This window comes from Watersipora subatra, chromosome 7 (genome assembly GCF_963576615.1).
Source record: "Watersipora subatra chromosome 7, tzWatSuba1.1, whole genome shotgun sequence".
Taxonomy (NCBI): Eukaryota; Metazoa; Bryozoa; class Gymnolaemata; order Cheilostomatida; family Watersiporidae; genus Watersipora; species Watersipora subatra.
The window spans coordinates 52,894,676-52,917,874 of NC_088714.1; the positions used below are offsets into that span (position 1 = coordinate 52,894,676).

A 23,199-nucleotide genomic window follows, 5' to 3' on the forward strand; every position below is an offset into this window, starting at 1 on the left:
AATCCGTTAAGCAACATCAGATATAAAAACTTGCAATCACTTTTGTGCATACTGTTTTACTGTAGCTTGATATTAGCAATAGAATCAATCAGAAATGATCATAAAAACTAAAGATTCAAACTAGTGTAGGTTCCATTGCATAATGATCAATTCTGTGCTTCTTGTATATTTCCGCCATGCAGGGAATGTTCATCTCTAGCAGCCTGAAAGTCTTTAAAATATTAACCAGTTATAGCTATAGCTTACATGTATATGAGCAAAATGAAGAAATTTTATGGTATAACGTTATTTTAAACCTTGTGCAGCCGAACTGAGTTTTACCTGGATCGTACAGATTTTACCAAGTGTGTGTGTGTGTGGACAATCTATCAAAGTTGGAATTTCATCACTTTTTTCTTACTGCAAGCCGAAGCTGTATGTGTTCTCAAAAGCATTTTCACAGCAACAATGTCTATGTGACTTTGACTAGATATGTGGGAGTCCAGTAGCAAGGAAACCTCAATGACCAAAGACACGCCCAGTAGCAGAGCGCAATTCTTGTCGTCACCAGAGCATTTTCTGGATATTTTAACTCAAGCCTCCTGTTTTCGGGTCTGGCACCATAGACTACCCCAACATGGTTGCCTTTTGGTATTCCTCTACACAGAATTAAATTGCAAAGCCACATGAAATATTTACCTAGAACAATTCAACAAAATGACTAAAGGCTTATCCTCATTTTACCATCTAGATTTCCATTAAAAATTGTAGAGCTTTTGATGAGACGAGGAACTAATGCTAAAAACAAATGTGTTTTTAGATATAAAAATTACAAGAGTATAATGTCCAAGAATTACTGTACGAGAATGTAACTCCAAATTAGGAAAAAGTTTTGTGTAGCCGAAAGGCTAGTCTCACTCTTAGCTACAAAGTCAAAGTCACAAAAGCAATAAAAAATACATTTTTAAATATGAACTCCTTTGACTTTTGATACTATTATTCACACATAAAACTTGTAAATAATAATTGTCATTAGGAAGATAAATATTCATGGCTGCGCTACGCATTTGCTGCCCTGACTGGTTTTAATTCTATTTTAGATTTTGGCCCTTTTTTGCATTTAAGTTACATTGTAACTTATTTCTGCATGTCAGAGTGAAGTGTCATTCAGAAAATGAGTATGTCTTTCATACTCGTCCATTTGAATCGCGTGCTTGACTGCTGGAATCAATACTGCAAGAGTTAATATAATTACTCTCTGTGGGCAGGGTGCGAAGATTGAATTCATAATATCAACGTTATATTTAGCTAATACCAGTATTTCATAGCCTAAGGACCAAGTTTAATAACCTTGCCAGAAAGAGAGGAGATGTATTAATGATCCATTATTGAAATGTCCGCAGGTAACTAATGCTACTCGCTGCTCCATGCGCATTGGGTGTGTGGTGATGTGACGCTGGCTAGTTAATCAATAAATTTGTGTGTTCAAGAAGAATGGATATTGATGTAGTATTGTCTGCCTGACATGTTATTGTTTTGATAAACTTTTCTCATCCTCAGGTAGACGCCTAGTCAGAGGCATGTCATCAGATAACCAGGGTGCTTCAGATTTGTAAGGTAAGTGCTCAGGATGGTACTAGGTTTGTGTATCATTTAAAACTTTTCTGTTGCGATTGGCCAACCTTTAAGATCATAATATGATCTTAATAATAATATATTATATTAAAATGTTCAAATATGCATGCATTTGTATTCTAAGTAGCAAAAGTATTGCTGGGTTTCACAAAAGTTCTTTGAATATTAGTTTTAGGTACGGTTTTGCTACTGTAGTTTATAACAATGTATATTTAGAAATAAGTTTGAATGTACAATATCATTGGTCAATTAGCAACCATTAAAAGTACCGATTGTGCATAAAAAAATCAGCAAGTTTTCAGCCTGTGTAGTCACTTATGCCTGTGCATGTTGTTGCAAACATCAGCCTTGGGTTCCCTCCATAAAGTCATAATAGATAATACGGGTAAAATCGGCTCATCATAGTCCAACTTCATACAAACCACTGCAATTGATAGTCAAAAAGTCAAAAAAATTTTAAAAAACATTGCTTTCACTATCACTGTTGAACAATTTTATTTTTGGTGTTTGTGGGAATCATTTTGAACATATTAGTAGTTATCCTGACCATTCACTGAATCCGAGAATTGTTTTTAATAATCGCAGGAGGTCTTCTCCCGTAACAAGCACATATTCTGTTTACTGTTCTGAGATAACACACACTCAAAAGAGATCAAAGAGTTTTTCTAGTTTGTATGGATGTTTAGCAATGGTAACATCTGTACATAATTAAGTGAGTGAGCATAATCATTTCAATACTATCAACCATGTAAATCTTCTATTATATGTGTGGATAAGGCAATTAAATAATTTTCACTGTTACCTTTAAAGTGTGGCTTATCAGTATTTAAAAGAAGTTGAAACTTAAAACAATGATGAAAATTACATAATATCCATAATTTATAAGAATTGCTAGTTAATCAATGCATTCAATAAAAATGAACTCACACAAAATTTTAAAAGATTTTATTAGAAAGCATCGGCATTTTTTGACAATTTGCAATTGTTTTGCTGTTTGAGGGGATTTGGCTGCCAGGATGTTTCAAGATTAAAATAGAGAAAACTTTATTGCTGTCAAAACCTCCAGAAGAAAAATGCATGCTAAAATACCATCACTAGTTGCTATCGTTACTATAGTTGATATCGGCTATTGCATTTAAATTGAAGCGGTACATGTCTCTATACTGTCGGCCTCTTTGAAACTATGGATGTCATAGTCACACTTTTGCTTGATCTGAGTATTTTAACTGTGATCAAGTTTTATGAATTTAATCTTAAAACATCCTGGCAGTCGGATCATCTCAAACATAAAAAGCAATCACAAATAATAAAAAATACCAATGCTTTCTTATAAACTATGCTAGAATTTTGAATAAGTTTATCTTTAACGTCAGGGCTGCATTTTAGCCTAAATTCATGCATACAATATTAAAAAATGTATTAAATGTTGCTAGACAAAAATTCTGTAACATTAACTTTTTTAAGCCTCTGTAAAAGATAAGAGTTCGGGTAAACGCTAGGGCTAAGTAAACTCTTTGTAAGTTTGTCAAAAGAATTTTGAGAAAGTATTTATATTTATTTAGGTTCTAAAAGGCTATCAGCCATTTTATGAAATGTGAACAGTGTTTGTATATAAGGTAAGGTAATAGAATTTGTTAGTCTCAATGTATATGACAAATTGTTACTACAAGCAAATTTATTCAAAAACTCGACTTATAATATTTAACTGGGTTTGCAACAATAATAATAATAATTTCCTCACATTTTGAGGAAGGTCCTCTCTTAGTGGAGTTGAGGAAGATGTTGGATCCTTTGGCCTTTTGTTAAGACCCGGACTCAACATGAACTACAACCAGTCACCTACCACCACACGACTGTGAAAAAAAAACTTTTGCAACAATAGTAATAATAATAATAATCACATATTTCAACATTTCCTGACTAAGTTTAGAGTTGGACAGTTTTTAGTTCTATTTTTGGCTTGACCATTTTATGAAAAACTAATAACATGTGATGCCCTCATGTAAGACTTGAATTGGAAAATTTTAGAGTGTAAAATTAAAACAGAAACTTGCTTTTATTTTTTGTTTTATTTTGTTTCCATCATTGATAACATACACTCTGAAGTTAGTAATGTTAAAGAAAAAAAATACATATGTAAATATTTTATCAATTATTCGCCATGAAAGTAGGGATGCAGTTTCCAATACACAATAGCATGGCTAATCAAAGGTGTTGAATCTGAAACTCAGTAGGCCCAGTGACTTGTTTTTCATAAATAAGATCTTCACTCTACCGTTAGGATAAAATTTAGATTGACATGAAAATTAATCATAACTGAACAAAAACTACACAATTTACTAAATTTTACCTTTTCAAGAGAAATTGCATATTTCCAAAACATTATTAAGGCACCGAATTATTGGCTGTCCCAATTAAAGTTATTTTCTCCCTTACTCAGTTATAAATCATTTTTTCAAGGCTCCTAGCAAACAACAGTTTTTTTCTCAGATCTACAAGTTTCACATAACTTTGTTTTGATAGTCAAATCTTACAAAGGGAAATGCTACGAGTTAAATTATATGTTTAAATATTCAAATTGACTGAGGATTGTCTAAACTTGTTTCAACTTGTCTAAACAAGAAGGTTGTTGGTGAAATAGCAAAGGCACAACTCTGACATAGTCATTGCTAACAATAAAGGGAATGCAAATATAGTCCAAACTTGTCACCTGCTCACCTCAACATACAAGTTTTTACCCAATGGTATACAATTTGAGCAAATATTTTTCTCAATACAAGAATTAATTTGCAACATAGAATTTCCGAAAGTTTTAAAAAACTGTAGCATTTAAAAAAAGAAAAGAAATGCTATTGAAAATTTTCTTTTAAATCTAAAATATTTAAAACTGTATATCAAATCTGTTTTAACCGGGCCAAGTGTAAGATAAAGTAGCGTAAATCACATATTTTTCTGTGTGCAAATTTTACAAATTTCTAAACCTAGACTTCTGTTCCCTTGTCTCAGAGGGGAAGTTACTAAAAACTCTTTTTGGTAGTCAATAATTTTTTGATGAAATTTTTATATATGATAAAGATTTCTATGGTTGAATTTTTATATGTATCATGTTGTACAAGCTGTATTTGTTTTAATGTTGTATGGAATTGCTACAAGGATCTACCATTGAGTTGGGAAAGAAATTACACCATACTGTTATAATAGGATTGACTCCAACATACACAGATGTTGTCACGAGAAGCAAATGTCAGAACCAATTCATTTAGCTTGTCTGCTTTTCACTGCGTGACATTTGAGCCAACTTTAGAGCCCAGCTGTTAGCTTAATTATAGTGCAAAAAGGTACTAGATAAGTTCAGACTAGGCTATATTATATTGTATGTCTATTCTATTATAATTACTTTTAGTTTCTAGTCAGTTCCAGACATAATATCCTGCTAGGGTTTACCAGAGTGATGCAGTCATTAAAGGTTGGCTTGCAATAAAATTCGCATTACAGTAATTTGGTACCAAAGAATCACCATGTCTTACTCGGTTGTGTTGTAGGTGCTAAATATGTGGAAATGTGATTACAAGCTCTTAAAAGCTCAAAAACGAAAAGCCGCGGTAGATTGGAATCTCTTTATTTCGATGACGTAGCCATAAAATTTGGTTATTGTCTTGTCACGTGATGTTCTCACGTGAATTGAAAGGCCAATAAAAAGCTCGATATAAAACTTATCGTAGCACTAGTTGATGACAAACACTTCGGGTTTTATCGAAGACCGCGTATCAAATATAGATGCTACTTTACAGTTTTGTTTCGGCATTATTCAATGGTCAAGTCGTAATCTGCTCATGTGACCCAATACTTCGCGAGTAATTTCTGCAGCACTTTTCGATTATCACAAATGACCAACAGGCTCGTCATGATTGTCAGACAATGATAGGTACTCCTTCAAGCTAAGGCTAAAAAATTAAACAACTTTTTATGGTAAGTTATAAGATATCACTGCTAAAAGTGACAGCATTACAATGACGATACAACCGACGCGTAAGAACAATAGACATGGTTTTATTGAATGCGTGAAGTATATTTGTGAAAATATTTTGACGAATAAGGTTGCATGAAAGTGTAAACAGAAACCATCTCTCACAACTACATCACATTTGAGCCGTTTTGGAAAGAGAATCCAAACTACGACGGTCTCGTGTGGCTGCTGATTTTCTGTTCCTTTTTTAGCTTTTAAGAGTTTGTAATCACCTTTCCACATATTTTGCACCTACAACACAACAGAGTAAGACATGGTGAATCTTCTCATATCAAATAACTGTAATGTGAATTTTGTTGCAAATCAACCTTTAAGGAAGCTATGTGAGAAGGCATGTTTTTGGAGCTCTCTTGGAATCAACTGCCATCTGGGTTGTACTTAAATGACTCCATGTGAGAGGAAATGGTTGGTCAACGCTTTAGTTTGGAGGATGGTTCGCTAGATAGTCACATGCTAGCTTTTCAATAGCTTTTTGCTAGCTATTTCATAGACCGAAGTAGCAAACTTGGTGAAGCTACATTATAGTGATAAAATGTGGGCTAAGGTGTACCGACTCGCCCACATTAGATTTGCAGTAAGAATAGTTCGATATCCTTCAAAAGGGTCGAATCACTTGCTTGTTAATAGTGATATAATATTGTTGTATTTAGTGACTCAATCAAGAATCTACCTGTGGGGTGACCCGTAACAGCCCCAAAATGTCTTGTGGATAAGCTTAGCGTAATCAGTACTGTATGGGCATACCAGTTGGTAGGAAGAACTACTATGATGGGCTAAAATTGGCCATTTAGGTATTGGAGCAGCCGTTAAGGAGGCTAATGAAAGCTTTTTATTTCATCCCGACCAATATCTAATAATAAATACTTGAGTCTACTGAATATGGATTTAACATGCTTTCACCAACGACATTTTAAATTCCATCATTTACAAATCTGACGAGAACACAAATGTAACACAGAATTGTTGAAAACTTAAAAATTGTTTTAACGTTTCACTCTGTAAATTATGATTGCCAAAGTAAGGAGCGCCATAATGGGAAAGGGCCTTCACTCAAACAGCTGCTCAGTTAGACATCAAAACAAACCAGTGCTTGCCGTTAGTGCCGTCAATGCCACAAGCCTCGATAATAGCAACTATTACCTGTCTGGCAGTGTCAAATGGTTTCACGGAATGACATAACTTAATGGCAGGTAGTTGAGGCTAGCGTGTGCCCTAATTAATAGAGTAATAGCTATAGCATGTCATTGGCATTGTTGCCATTAGCGACAGGAAGGGAAAGAGTTGAATGAAACAAACAAGCTTGGTGAAGAGCAAGAAAAATTCAAGGAAGGTTTCGTACTCATAAGTTGATGCAGATGACCTTTACTATAATGAAAGCCGTGCCCGTTCATTTGTCCGATACCATGATACAATTTTAAAAAGTTACCTGGCGCAGGAGTTCAACTCGGGTACTCCAATTTACAGTCTGGCACTCTAACCACTACACAACTCGGTCACCTTGGCACTTCGCAAATTAAATATGCATACACTGATTACTCATTGCGATCTCTCATGGTGCATGGGACTTCCAAGCGCATGAGTTGATCATAAAAATATACATAATAATCTTTCCTATAATAAAAGCGTGTCCATGTGTCCGAAATCACGGTTTGGAAAAAAGATTGCATGATTTAGGATTCCAATTCACCACTTTCAATATGGTAAACTAACTTTTTTTAAACTGCACCGCTCGACTGTCACTACGCACATTGAATATTTGTACCCATATTTAGTACACCTTGTGATATTTCACAGGGTATTAGTGTACTTACTGAGACTGCCAAGATGTTAGTACATACATCTAGTAGTTTTGACACATCCAAGATTCTAGAAGTTTCTACTCACCAAACCAAACATTTATAAAGTGGTACATGAAGACACACCGCTATTAGTGGAGAAAAGATACTTTGCTCAATAACTAAAGATAGACATTAAACAGCCAACAATTCGGCAAACAAATCTTTGCCCAATGTGAACATAACTACTAATTTACTTGTCAGCAAACGAACTGGAACACAGTAAATTTGATTTTCGTTTGATTTTTCAAACTTGAGAGGTTTATGCCAATAAGTCTCTATATGGGTAGCAAAATGGTGCAAAGATTAACTACAGTAAATTTCTCTGCGTTAAGCTGGAGAGCTCTAGCTGCCTCTGTCTCAGCCCATTTTGTTAGGCAGCGAGTAAACTCAGCATTTATGTATATGATGCCGCTTATATATAAGATAGTTTGCTGTCAGCCAACATTTGACCGGTGTGATTGCAATCTTGATACCTTTTGAATCTTGATCAGCTGCGAATCGTACCCGTGTTCATACAGCAATTAATAGGTCGTCATTTGTCTTTGGGAACATAATGGAGCTCAATCAATCTCATAGCACAAGTTTAGGGTTAACAATCAGATTGTTCTGTATATCGTCTGCTGATAAGGACCAGTAAAGTACTGCTATAGATGAATAAAGCTTTGCATGTTAAAGTCTGTCACATAGAGACAAGTGTCTGCTTTCTAAAATTATGTTCAGAGGGTGACACAGGTGGGTTTTTTCAAGACAAAACAATACATTAACTACCTAATAGCCAATCATTATCCTACCATTTTGAATTTTTACCCTAGCAGAGATGCTATAACAAATAAACACTGTGAACATGTGGCTATAGTTAATGTAATGACATACAGTAGCAGGTGATGGAAATCAGAAAAATGTGATAGTTGCAACCGCATGTTATGACATTGATAGAAACCAGAAGAGGATTTCATAGTTTTAGGTTATTTGTACATTGTGACAGGAATCAGATAAGAAGTGCCATAATGGCAGGTGATTGTTATGAGAGTGACAGTCACCTGATGGTAGGTGTCATGCTGGTACTTTTATCCACAAAGTCAACAGAATCATTAAAAAGCAAGTAACTTAGTGGCAGATATAAGATAGGAGGTTCCGCAATGGCAGGTGATTGTTATGAGTGTGACAGTCACCTGATGGTAGGTGTCATACTGGCTGGTACTTTTATCCTAAAAGTCAACAGAATCATTAGAAAGCGAGTAACGTACTGGCCCGTGGCTAATGTTTTCACAAAACACTGTTAGTTGATGAGATTAGCTCAGAGCCAATGTTGACACAATATAATTGTAAGGTAATCAATATGCGCATAAATTGATTGGCGCTGCGTGCGAGTGTTGTGAATTCTTGTTGGCAAATGATGGCTGCACCTGATTGAATCTTCATGACAAAATTAGCTTGTCACCAACTTGACCTTAGTCAAAAGGGTGCAGGTACTAGGTTACAGATTTTAAGGCTGTTTTCTGATGCAATGTGCTGGTGTTTCCTGTCAACAAAACCTTTTGTTATAGAGTTACTAGTGAGCGCTAGAAGTGGATGCTACATATTTCTCTATAGTAGGACTTAATAATAACTACACAGTACACCCGTCGATTGAGCTTATCGGTTGGCTGATTGTCGGAGTATATCTTTTAAAATAGTATTGAACACATACAGATGTCCAATGTTATTTTAAAATTTTGCTGGCAAACTTGTTATATATAAACGCTTTTATGTTTAAAATGCCTATCGCAATCAAAAATGTAAAAATGGAATCATTAAAAATGAATACTAAAATAATACACAATTTATAATACAGGTTTCATTACTGGTTTTGGATTTTTATGAATGTCAAGAACAAAATAGAAATATTTTTGTCTTGTGACTCTAGCGTGGCTGTGCAGAGCGTTAGTTGCAGGGCTGACACTTGTGCTAGCGGTTTGCAATGTCTCTCATTTTGCTTCTCGAGAAAGCTTTAATTTGTATTTGCTATTTCATTAAGTAAGTACCCGGTGCTGACCTTCTGGTGCTGTTTACAACATAACTATATTTAATAATGCCTGATCTGGCTATTATTTATTTAGCAATAAAATAAAAAGTTGAAGAATGTTTAAACAGCCTTGTTTGACTTCTATTAACTGTTTGTTTGTCTCTTGGATTGCTTGTCTTTTGTGACCCTTTAACTACTGGCTAAATTAACTACCAAATCTTCAAAAGCATTTCATACAGACAGCTAAATTTTACAACTGCTGTCAGTGCCATCATTGCTAAATTCATCATTTGTGTTGTGTGTGAGATATCCATCATAGATAGATTATGGCGTCTGCTTAGCTTGCTGCCAGAGACAGTGCTCGTTATAAGAGCATTGTTGTACAGACACGGGTTCTGTGATCTAGGCTGGATGTGTCTGAGCCTAGTAAAAAAACCTGAATCACTGTAGGTGTACCTATTTCCAGAGAGAAATTTAATATTGGATGTCTTGAATTGCTCCCACAAATTTTTGTTTCTGGAATCGGCCTGTTGCTTGTCGACCTGGCCTGTCGTTGGCAGGTCAAGCATTCTAGACACGACTAATCATATTTTGTTGCACTCATTTAGTCTAAACAAGAAAATTTAATATTTAAAATAGAAAATAATCTATTGAATGAATTTTATGACGATTAAGAGCAATGACGATACCATAAACAGCGTTTATATTTTTGAGTTGAGTTCTAACTTTAAGGGGTTAGCCCAACATCTGTCCATATTGAAGAGCTAAACTAAAGGATCTGAGGCTATACACTCTGTTCTTGGATAGCTAAAATGAGCAGTTAAAAGTTTGATTTGTCAATATTGGAATGAGGCGGCCATTTTATTAGGCTAACCAAAAGAGGTGATATGTAGGTACAACTAAACCAGGTGTTCCCGACCTTTTTCACTCAGTTCCCCTTCATGCCTATTCATAAATTTGATTCCCCCTACACTTTTAACTCAAATGGCTAAAAACACCCGATACAAATTATAATCCCATTTTATTGTACATATCTAAACATTTAACAACATAATATAATTTTTTGTACAGCTTGCATACAACACACAACAAGACATGACCTTCGGCATGGCGGTGAATCGGTTTATGACTAGGTTAACTTACTATCCAATCAAAATCTGGATGGACGTGTTCACATATATCTGGGTTCTGACTAGTAACTCATTATAATTAGCAACTAGTGTTATAGATAAAACCAAAATGTCAAATGATGAAACCCAAACTCACATGGCATCGCATGACATAAGTTAAAAATTTAAAAAATCAGACACCTCTATGTTCCCCCTTGTATATTCAAAATTCCCTCCTAGAGAGGGGTTCCTCCTTGGTTGGGAACCCCTGCACTAGATAAATAGATAGATATGTAGATAGATAAATAGACATATAGATAAATAGACACATAGTTAGATAGATAGATGGATATTAACTTTATTCACACAGGTCAATGCTGTTTAAACCAAATTAAACCATAAACAAAAAACAGTAAAAATGGGTGCAAGTTAGAGGGTACAATTGTTGTAGTTATACAGTCTTTGCCAGATAAGCACTAGCATAAGATGTTGCTATAATTGTGTTCAGATTATCTGTGGGTACCTTAGAGGGGCAATATATTCAAAGAATGTATGTAGCAGAATTAATGTACAAAAGGTTTTTGTTTGGTCCAATGCATATCTATAAACTTGGAGTCATCATCACTTGCTGTTGTCCAAGATATATAACTAATATAGTGATTACTCTATAGATGCCCTTCAAATGAATTAAATAAAATATTGCTACCATACCCTGAATGTGTTAGCTGTGATTATTAGCAAAGATTTGAGGCCAGGACTTTTGCTGACACAATGCAACTTGTGGACTTTGCCGATTACCAATTTATTGACGCAGCTATCCTGTAACTTCACATAGTCCTACCAAAACTAAAACTGCTTTATCTCTCCTTAAATTTTGCAGAGTACAAAGGGAAATCCAAATACCTCAGGTGTTCTTAACTAGATGCCTTTGTGCATAGAGCTCTCAAAAGCGTGCGTACACCTTAAATTCACGATCGAGCAAGTACAGCACTGTTATATCTGTCGCAGTAGAGGGCTAATAAAAATGAGTTTGTTTTTAGTATAATTCAAATTTTATTTCATATGCAATAGTTCATATTCACCTTTTTACTAGCACCATGAATATTTGTTTACCCTCCGCTGACTTTGAACCACTGCTGACTTTGAACTTGACTATTTTTTGTTTTTTGTTGTCTCATGGTCCAATTTATTTAAAACTAGCTGTGCTATCGGGGTTGTCTGGGTATTAAAAATCAGCTTATAAACAAGGAAAGGTAATAATAGTTGCCTTCCACTTGCTATTAGCCTGGCCCATTGCCAATGGATAATTTGAGTAAACTTACTAATAAGAGCTACCCCTCTCCGTGACGTTAAGGAATCACTTTGCTTTGGGACCAAAAACGCACCGTATTTGCTCCCATATAACGACATATATCGCCTAGAGAATCTATGAAGCTTGTGTGGCTAAGTTGGTTAGGTGTTGGACTAGCAAACAGGATATTCCAAGATCAAATCTTATGCTTTACAAATTCTTCATTCCAAGATCTGAAAATTGGACATATACAACCACGAATACATAAAGTTTGAGAATTATATATATATACAGTAGAGGATGATGATGTTGGCCGGTGATAGTAACATTTACATCTATCTAATGGCTACTGACTTTGAACTTCTAGCTAACACATTTTTATGCAGATAATGTGCTCTTAGCATTGATCTGCATAAAAATGCAGATCAATCGCAATGGCCGAGTAGCTCTGACCGATTGTTGAATTGACCTGAAAACTCCTCTGCGGCTCTGAGCGAAGGTGAATAGATCTTGATAAATAATTGAAAAAGAAAGATCAGAGCCTTTGCATAGCAATACCAGTGGGTACTAAGATAACCAAGTATATGATAATAGTATTAAACCTGCTGGTCGTCTTACTGTGAACCAGTAATACAATCACGTTATGGCAGTTCTATAATGCCCTCTGGGAGCCGACGCAAGGGAATAAGTGGTAAACAATTCTCTATGCAGTTCGACTCCGCCATATAATACGCTGAACAATTCTATTATCTAGTTCTATTCAGAAGCGTAGCCAAATAATATGGTTACTTGTTCCTTATTTTAGAGTTTCATATTACAGAAATACGCCGTCGGTAGCAGAGTGCTGCAGCGCCATATCTCAAGTGAAGAGAAGAAATACATGAAATTTCTCAAACCAGAAACGGCTGTTGAAAAGAAAAAAGGGTAACTACTGAAGGAATGTATGTTTACCATATATGCAAAGAGACAATAAATCTTAATATTCTCATCTAAAATAGAAGATATCAGAAATCAGTATGGGAAACCATAACTCAAACTCTCTCAAACACATGAAAGATAAGGAGATACACGAGCTCGCTTCTCACACCTACTGTAAGTATGCTTGTTTCTACATACTATATGTACAGTTGTATCTCATACCTACCGTAAGTATGCTTGTTTTTATATACTATATGTACAGTTGTATCTCACACCTACTGTAAGCATGCTTGTTTCTACATACTACGCATCCTATTGTATCTCATACATACTGTGTGTATGAGATGACTTGAGATACAGTGTATTCGTTGGAGATATATATGAGATACAGTCTACTTTTGCTTACTATTATGTACAATTGTATCTTATATGTTTGCGTGTTATCTATACTGTAAGTATATTGGTGTCTCATACATAATGTAAATATCTAAATTGCCTTCAAGTAAGTCAAGCCATGAGTAGGTTAAGTGCATTACTTAAGAAGGCTGACTTGTTGGTTTGAACAACAGCAATCATTTTTTTGTAATAAAACTTAGTCTTAGGTTTTTAGTTTTTTAGTATTTTCCAGGTTTTAATGTTTCCCATAAAATGACAACTATCAAATTTATGTAGTTTGCTACAAACTACAAGCCTAAGTACATAAATTATAACCTTGCAGAAATTGAGGTCTTTTTTAGCGCATTTTAGCAAGATTGAGCTTTTTTTGTACAACTGTTGGCACTGGTAGCTTAAATTATTTTTTTAAATCCATCTGCTCCAGAGGTTGAACAGATGGCTCATTAGGATTTTATATCAGAGAAATTTGTTTTGACTCAATCATACTTTAGAAATAGCACCAAAAGAATCATCACCTAATTTTATGTTGAAAGAGGTTTTGTAGCCTTTCTTCAAGCTTATCAATTTTTTAAAGATTGTAGCTGTGGCAGTGTAGACACACATGTTCATTTAATCTCTCGTATCTTTCCAAGATCTTGAATGGGCAGGAAATGATTATTAATAATTATGTATATAATATGCGCGATTAATCCGAATGACTATAGTAACGTCTACTCAACTTCGGGTCTCCGATGATTGATGTGGAAGTTTGAGCACTCGCCTCAAGATCTTACAAGTTTGCAATGGTGCACTTGTCCTGCAACTCACTTGTGTTGACTGTTGCCGGTATCTGGCCAACCCACTTTTGATATGTAATTATAATTGCACCAATAGTCCAATGACTACTGGATTTACATTTGCTCTTACATGCACATGCCAGCATTTTTCAACCTCCTCTCCAAGTAGAAGATTGCAAATATATATTTATTTATATATAGAGCTCAGTTAATACTGTAGAATTGTTATACAATATAGGATAACATTACAACGTAGTGCATTACAATACTACGATACAGTATATATTAAATTATTTCATAAGATAGAATATTATATTTCATAACACAGCATATTATTAAAATGTTTAGAATGGATAAAATAAACCAACCATTAGCCATTGTTATATATGATTTGACAAGCATTGCTGATCGGGTTTTTGTCAGCAAGTTTAAAATGAATTCACTCTTTCACTAAAACTTCCTAATATCTGGGCTGTCTTAAAATGTACTTGCGAGTGGTACTTGCTTATTATGAAACTGAGTGCACTAAGGCTAGGAAAGAGAACTGTTATTATAGGGAAGTTCGTAAGTCTGAACCTAAAACAGTATAACCTAATAATTTGGTGAAATATTTGTATATATTTTGAGAACTCTTCAAGAGAGTTCACTACAGTATATATCTGCTACATATGTTATTGAGCTTTGGTGCAGAACATAATGGTTCGGTTGTCTTTCTCTAAAAAGGCTAGCTGATCTGCTGACTGATTTAATAATAATGCTGTCAGAAATGCCTGGTAATCTATTTTTCAATTGCATCATTTCGGAAGCTTTATAAATGCGCACTGGCATCAGCTAAAGACTTTGCCCTAACTTATACCAGATACAGTGTACATAATATGTTTAGCTAAATTGCTAGCCAATGTTCTGCTATTTTATTGACACGCAAAGAATCTAATTCATTCATGAAATGTTTTGCTAAAATTATGTTGCTCTGACCTGCTTATTGTTTCTACTTGCAGTCACGGATGAAGAAGTTCGCAAGTGGTGAGATATATTATATTATATTATATTATATTATATTATATTATATTATATTGCTTTATAGGAAGGAAAATGTTACTAACAACTTATCATATTTTTACGAATAAATTATTCATTGTAAAAATTATACTGTTTAATTTTATAATTATATCTCACTATTTATTTCAGTTAGTGGGTTTTGATATAGTGGTTCTTTCATTTCTATTATTGCAGTTTATATATTATACATTATTGTATTATATTACTAGTTAGCAAAGAATATTTTACTACCATCTTCTAGTGTTGCAATTTTACAATTTATACAGATAAATTATTACTTGTAGAAATCGGAGTGTTCGACTTTTATCAATATGTATTAAGCTACCAATTTCAGCGAGTGCTGCTATAGTGATACTTTTATTTCCATTTTTTCTGTTATTGTATTTATTTGTTTTGCAGCAATTTTTTGGTTTTTCAATTTTTTCAAATTACTATCAATAAGTTGCAGACATTCATTTTAGCTAATGCAAAAGCATTTAATTATTTATTTGGCAAAAAATGAAAAAATAAAACGCAAATATACCACACGAAAACTCAAAGTCTTAATCAACACTATTTCATTTTTTATTTGAACATGAGCATGAAAATATATTCTTAAAAATCTTTCAGGTTGCAAAGAAAACACAAATTTGATGTTGTTTTTGCTTTTTGCCTGGCTTCATGATAAAGAAGTAAATATTGATGTTCCGGATATAAATAGTATTCATGTTTCTCTCCTGCATGCATATCAGTGAAAGGTCTCACTCTCCAAGGTCATTGTAAATAGATTAACATTTGCGTCTGTCAATAGTGATCAAAAAGCTTATCGGCAGCGGCTGCCTCTGATAAGGATGGTCTCACTCGTTAACATAGTGAAATCAGCATTTCTGGTGCATCTGCATTATTCTGTGCAGTGAAGCCACTTGAAAGTACTTGTTGTAGCATGTAAGCTGTGAGCGCATGTTAAGAGCTGTGTGTTAGCCAGATCAGAAAATGTTTTGAAAATTTAAAACAAAAATATGATTCATTAACTTTTTTTATCAATTAAATAATAATTATATGCAATATGCAGTATGATAGTAATATACATACACTGTAAACATGTACATGTATATATATAAATACATGTAGAACACAGTTAATGGCCAATTTATACCATATAAGACTTCATTACAACATAATATATTACAATATGTTATGTATAAAATCACTTTATATGATAAAAAATTGTATAGCGTAATTTATTATAATATAATTGAGCATAATTTTAATAGTTTTAATACTGTTATTTATATTGCGTGCAAAAATATAATGCAATAATTCTAGTAGAACCTAATGTCCATTAGTGCAATATGGAAAGGTATAAACAGATGTTTACTCTTTCAATAGCATGTCTTATACGGTAAATCTTTTTGATTAAAATAAATAAATATTTTCATAAATATGGCCTTTTAGGCACATTACAGCTGATGGGTAATAATCGACGATAGTATTATACAATCATTATTATTGTTACTACTATTATTACTATTATTACTATTATTACTATTATTACTACTATTACTATTATTATTATTATTACTACAATTATTATTACTATTATCATTACTATTATTACTACCATTTTTACTACTATTATTACTACTATTATTACTACAATTGTTATTACCATTAGTATTACTATTATTTGTACATAGTAAGTATTGTAACAAATATGTACAAACAATGTTGATGAAATGAATATGATTATAAATAAAAAAGCTTAGTTGGAACATTTAAAAGGTTGTGGTAAACATAGTTTAAAAAGTTAGATGATCATGTCTGTAACTTAACAATTTCAAATTTTATTTATTTAGCTTCAATTTTCGCTTCTTTATTGTACTTAGTTTACTTTATTTTACATATCAAGTACATTACTGAAATGCGCATTCGATAATCAAAGGTGAAATCGGTATGCAGCTCTTAGGAGAAGATAACTCCTTCATATCTATGACTTTATACTCAATTTATGGTTTTAGGCACCACCATTTCTTTAAAGACTGCCCTAATGGTCGACTGAAAAAGGAAGTAAGATATTTTACACTTCTCTCATTCTTGGTCTGAAAGCACGCAAGTACAAGTTGGACTATTCCTATTAAACATGAACAAATAGAGCAGATAAAATTAATTAATTGAACTTGTTTTTTGAAATATTTATTTTATACAAATTTATGAACTTACACAAATAAAATAAATAACAGTAAAATCACAGATTTTATTCCAGTTATTTGTAGTTTTTAATTTTATCATAATAATTGTGAGTGTTCTAAAAGAATTTGTACAATTTCTGCTCAATTAGTATAACAATTTGTTTATCCACAGTTCTACTCAAAAACGAAATCCAAAGTTTTCAGCAAAAGTAGTGAATTGACATGTTTTTAAACTTGAAACAGCTGCTGGCCTAGGTAAAAATTTCATTAGTTGCTCAAACCTTTGTCATGAACTTTTGTTATTGAACAACTGACTTATCAAACATTTTACTGTGTCATGCGCATCAGTATTTCAAGAACCTCCATGAGCTAATAATAGCTTGATTATCAAAATACTGAAAACCAGGTTTACTAAATAAACTCATGAGTCCTAATTTCAAAGGACCTTCTGTAGAATTATACTATAAAGGCAGTCAATAATTTCTAAGACAGTTGCTGATTCATGACAGAGGAGTGCTTACAAATTTAGTACACACAGATAAAAAAATTTGCAAAAAGCAATGATTTTGCAAGTTAATAAAAAAATCAAAAAATAATGATTTTATCCCCAAAAAGTTGTTGATTTAAATCATGATTCAGCTCAATTATTCTATTGTATTTTATTCTTCTATGCCAACCCTGGTTCAATGTCAAGTATCTTTTGCCAGTGTTATTTCAATCATAGCCATTAATCGTTATCATATCTCTGATTTTCTATTCCTATAGACTTTTCAAGCAATCTACAGACATGTATTTCCACAAGGTGATCCAACCAAGTTTGCTGGGTTTGTGTTTAACGTGTTTGACAAAGACCTTGATGGAACAATCAGATTTGATGAGTTTCTCATGGCTCTCTCCATCACAGCCAGAGGCAACGTTGATGAGAAGCTGGACTGTAAGTATTGATGGATAGACAGTAGTTTCAGTTACAGTCGAAACCTCGACATATGAGCTTAATGCGTTCCAGGACTGAGCTCGTATCTCAAAGCAATATTTCCTATATAAAATAACTAAATACACATTAATCAGTTTTCATCCCATATAAAAGACACATAAGAACAGGATATTATGATAAAAAAGTGATTTAATCGTTCTAATTCACTACCTAAGCTCACAAAGTAGCAAACACTTATCTAGTGGTTATGAGCTGCAATAAATTGTAACATTATTATGCATAGTACTGTATGAAATTCTTACTTTCGAGATGGACGTACTAACTGCTAATAGTTGCTAAAGGAGGTGTGAAAGAGACTTGACAGCAATGCATTTGGTAAGCTACACCTTTTAGCTGCTTTGTGAAATAGCATGAAATTGAAAGTTAACCTAAATGAATTTATATTAATATGCACACACTCGAGGATAAATTATAATCTTAAACTAAACTTGACTCTAATTTTGTCTTTGTTTTCATATTCTATTATAGTCTTCTGGTTTGGTGCTTTTTGCCTCGCTCTTACTACAACTTTTAGCTGACCTTTTTAAAACTTTTTTAAATGAATCTTACAAAAAGTCCAAATTTTTTTTTTTAAAGCAGTCTCTCGTCTTTTTGGCTACCTAGCTGCCGCATCAAGAACCGGTGTTTATCTTCAAATTTTCTCGCACCTGAAGAGAAAAAGCTGCTATGGTCTGTTTACTCTTGTTGGTTGTTGTACTTGTTTTTTTTTCGTTTTGCATAAATTTCTAAGTGAATGTTTATGTTTACAATTTCCAATGAAATGTTGCAGACATAATTTTAATTTTAAAATTCAATATTTTCCCTTTAAAGTATTATTATGAAAAATTTAACATTTGCTGCCACATTAGGCCATTATAACTGCAATGATGTGCAATGACTTTAGTACTATAGCCCGAGGTATTGTTGTATAGGTGTATAGATGTATAGTGGTATTGTTGTATAGGTGTATAGATGTATAGTGGTATTGATGTATAGGTGTATAGATGTATAGAGGTATTGTTGTATAGGTGTATAGATGTATAGAGGTATTGATGTATAAGTGCATAGATGCATAGAGGTATTGATGTATAAGTGCATAGATGTATAGAGGTATTGATGTATAGGTGTATAGATGTATAGAGGTATTGATGTATAAGTGCATAGATGTATAGAGGTATTGATGTATAAGTGCATAGATGTATAGTGGTATTGATGTATAAGTGTATAGATGTATAGTGGTATTGATGTATAGGTGTATAGATGTATAGAGGTATTGTTGTATAGGTGTATAGATGTATAGTGGTATTGATGTATAGGTGTATAGATGTAGGTCTATGTGAGCTAGAGTCTACTGACTGTACCAACACTCTATGTCACATTGTGGCCCTGGCCCATTAAGTACCACAAATTGTAGTTTGTAAGTCTAGAATTTGACACCAAATTTCAAGCTCAAAAATTTATCCTCAACTTATACAGCAATGAAACTTTTCATAACATGAATTCTAGTAAAATTCAATTTTAAAAAACAATTGCAAATCAAAATTACATGATATGAAATATAAAGATTTACATGTATTTATAAAATAGTAAGCTACTATTAAACTAACTCAATATTAGATGGATCAAAGGTAAAGTCCTATTCTTCACCATACAAATTGTCATCGCTAGGATTCCCTTCTGGAATAACAAGTTTTTTTCGAATTTAATGTTTTTTTTGTAGTATCTGCCTACAAGCCATTTGACAGATTCACTATTGTCTATCCATCATTTTTCTAAAACATGAATCATGATTTCTGACAGAAACCTGTTTTGCAGCATGGCTTTTCTGTTAAATTCGTACATATTATCAAAGATGGCAGTTTTGTTCTATTGGCGAGGCGGGCCAATACAATGGTTAAGTATTGTAAGGAGCCCACGAAGAACCACAAGGTTCTTTGTGCTTATAGTTGTCTTACAATACTAAGAAGACCACAAGCATGGAGTAACATTTCTTAATATCTCTAGTACTATTTTTACTAATTATTTTATGTATGTCAAACATTATGTCAAAAAGTCGCTGGCGTGTGCCCAAACACACTTGAGCAATTCACCAGCAAATGATAACGTGGGCACGCTCACCAACTGCCAATAGAATTTCGTATCATTAGTTTCTTTAGAGTTGTCAATAAATTTAAATAAGACTAGTCAATAAGGCGCCGTCTAGGCAACAACGCAAACAACTTCCGCTTTTGTTATTAAACCTATCTCACTTTCACGGATTTTACAATACAAGAAGACTTAAGAAAAAACGATTCTTGTATTTTTAACTGCAATATTTTATGATTTTTATATATAGTTTACTTTACAATAGTTTTTTATATTTAATATATTAAATACCAATTTACTAATCTCAAGATGGCCAACCGGCGCAATAATTGACTCCAAATGTTGATTTTCTATTGGTTTTTTTCCGTAACTATTTGTGTTATGTCGTACATTTGTTATTTAATTTGGCTATATTAAGCTTATTGAGTCCTATAGTTCAACTGTATAAAAGTTATGAAATTATTGGTTGGTCTTATATTGTCACGCATGACTGTAGTTCATTTTGTGGTCGTGCAGCGTCTTTCTAGTTAGGCTACATCGAAGAGTAAAATATGCAATCAGTTTGTGAAATAAGCTGCTGCAAGCAGCACTTTAATAATGTGTTTGATTACTCGGCAGTACGTTCAGCCCAGTTTAGACCTTTGCAAACAGTTTACAAAAGTTTTATATCAGCTCTTAGCACTTAGAATTTTGACCTTTGAAATAGAAAGTTTAGAGTTCGTTGCACTGCTCTTAAAAACTGCTGACACATTGACACATATTAAAAGCTGCTGACACAAGTACGTAGTTTATTTGACTATCATTTGTCTTTAGATAATGTGCTTAACTTCACCGTTATTGATTATTGCTACCTAACATCTTTTATTCGAGTTTTCTCTTTTCCCTAGCTACATTAAAAATTCATTTGTAATACCATTTAGAATCGTCCTCTCTTGAGACTAAAGTGAAAGCTAACTACTCTGTATGGTGTAGAAACCTTTTATATATTTCAGGGGCCTTTTCCTTGTATGATATTGATCGAGATGGTCACATATCTAGAGGAGAGATGGTGCAAATAGTCTCTGCTATTTATGAAATGATTGGACCTGACCCGGCAGTAGCAGGGATTACAGCAGAGGCCAAGGCCAACCAGATATTCGACAATATGGACTTTGTAAGTCAATTTGTATAAAAATGTATGAGTTTTGACACAACGCAACTGTAAGTCTAAACAGAGTTCAAGTGGCTGTGCAATTAGCTTGAAATTACAAATAAACCTTGATAAGAAATACTGATTTTTATATTCTACAATTACAGTATATTTACTCTATTGTTTTTTCTTAGACTATTCTCCAACTTTAAAGAAATTTGCAAACCAAAAGGTCTATGGCAATACTCAAACGATTAGAATTTAGGTTATTTATTAAATTTACTAAATTATTATTTGTATGTAAGCAAGTTATAATTTGAGATGTAAGTTAAAGATCAAAAAGGTGCAACATGTGGGTTTAACCATTGACCAATTGCGAGTTAAGCCACAATTGCATAATCGTGCTTCGTGATTGGTCAAACCTATTTTCTTCTTTTATTGGTCTGTTTAGGGTTTTTATGGGATACCCCATGTTATTAGGTTTTTATTGCAAGTGTTCAGCCAAAATAAAATTAAAAACTACTAAATTCTAAATTTAGTAAAGAAATTTGAAACTGGACTTATTGAAAACCTATTGGCTAATTCTCAATTTTTTGAAAACTGCGTTAAATCTTATAAATAAGATTTTTGGAATAATTTCATTTTACTGATAGCATCAATTGGCTCTCTACATTAGGAGTAGCAAATTCTATGACAATATATTTTGTATAAACGCTGATCACCTTTAATATAACGGTAGATAGCCTTCAAGGAGCTGAACAAATTCAAATGCATTTCCAAAATTCTTGCAGTGAGCTTTTGACCAAAAGCCACAAGTTTTGCTTACTATAAAACTTAAGTTGCATTTGAGGTTCTTACAAACAATTTGGTAGTAGCTACATGTAGTATTTACTTTCTGCTCTAATTCACTATTTTTAGAACAAGGATGGTTTGTTAACAATAGATGAATTTAGGGGTGGGGCAAAGAAAGACCCTTGGATAGTTCACGCCTTAACAATGGATCCTACAAGCAAACCAGGCTATAGAACATAAGACTTAAGAGAAGTTGTCCTCTCCTTTAAATTCATCAATTGACTAGTCACATACATGTGCAGTAAACCTAGTATTCTATATTTAGTATGCTGAGTGTGTCTATGCCTATCTTTCATCAAGTTTTAATGTTTATTGATCTGCTGATTGTAAATATTTTATTGTAAAATTTCATTGGCTAATGTCATGGATAGCTACTTTATGTAATATTTATTTATGTTATTTTATATTTTGTGATCCCTTTTATGCACCAATTTGCAATTATTTTATGTTTCTTTGAAACTAGGCTTTCATGATTCTATGTATTGATTGATTCTTTGTATTGATTCCATGTTTCTTGTTAATATCGCCTACATGTAGCATGGAAGTCTTTTGTATGCAGGCTGGTTCTGTACATTGTGTAATGATATGTATGTATCATGCTTTGTAGTAAGGAGTCAAAATATATATTGTCATCGAGAACTGAATCATTTTTGACATTCACTATATGCAAGAAGTTGCCTATTCGTGGATGAAACAACTCTTACAGTGTATTTTGCTTATGTCCAATCAAGATTTAGAACCCAAAATGTTTTTGGAATGTGATGTAATTAAAAGCTGCCACATCAGATTAGTATGGAAAAAGATTTCTGAAGTATTGTTGGTTATTTTTAGTTTTTAAGCTACAGAGTCATCAACCTCTACGAAAGAATTTATTCATTCAGTTTATCTGCTTTTAAAACTGGCTAATACCCTGGTCATTTAGTGTGCTTGAGGGATCGTCAGATGTTCCTACAAAACAA

General features: G+C 33.3%; 1 protein-coding gene across 1 annotated transcript; it reads left to right on the top strand.

Annotated features, from left to right (window-relative positions):
• Window positions 1-1,467: 1,467 nt before the first annotated feature.
• On the top strand, window positions 1,468-22,848 carry LOC137399499 (frequenin-1-like). The gene is made up of 7 exons (XM_068085638.1): window positions 1,468-1,596; window positions 12,705-12,976; window positions 14,973-14,997; window positions 17,031-17,079; window positions 17,967-18,135; window positions 21,252-21,412; window positions 22,307-22,848. The coding sequence occupies exons 2-7, from the start codon at window positions 12,901-12,903 to the stop codon at window positions 22,418-22,420; spliced, it is 594 nt and encodes a 197-aa protein (XP_067941739.1). The 5' UTR covers window positions 1,468-1,596; window positions 12,705-12,900; the 3' UTR covers window positions 22,421-22,848.
• The last annotated feature ends 351 nt before the right edge of the window (window positions 22,849-23,199 follow it).

What these genes read in the sequence shown, in the direction of transcription:
- LOC137399499 (XM_068085638.1), top strand. Translation starts at nt 12,901, where the DNA reads ATGGGAAACCATAACTCAAACTCTCTCAAACACATGAAAGATAAGGAG. An exon ending in GCTCGCTTCTCACACCTACT is followed by an intron (nt 12,977 to 14,972) that starts GTAAGTATGCTT and finishes TTCTACTTGCAG; the next exon opens with TCACGGATGAAGAAGTTCGC. An exon ending in TATTCGACAATATGGACTTT is followed by an intron (nt 21,413 to 22,306) that starts GTAAGTCAATTT and finishes CACTATTTTTAG; the next exon opens with AACAAGGATGGTTTGTTAAC.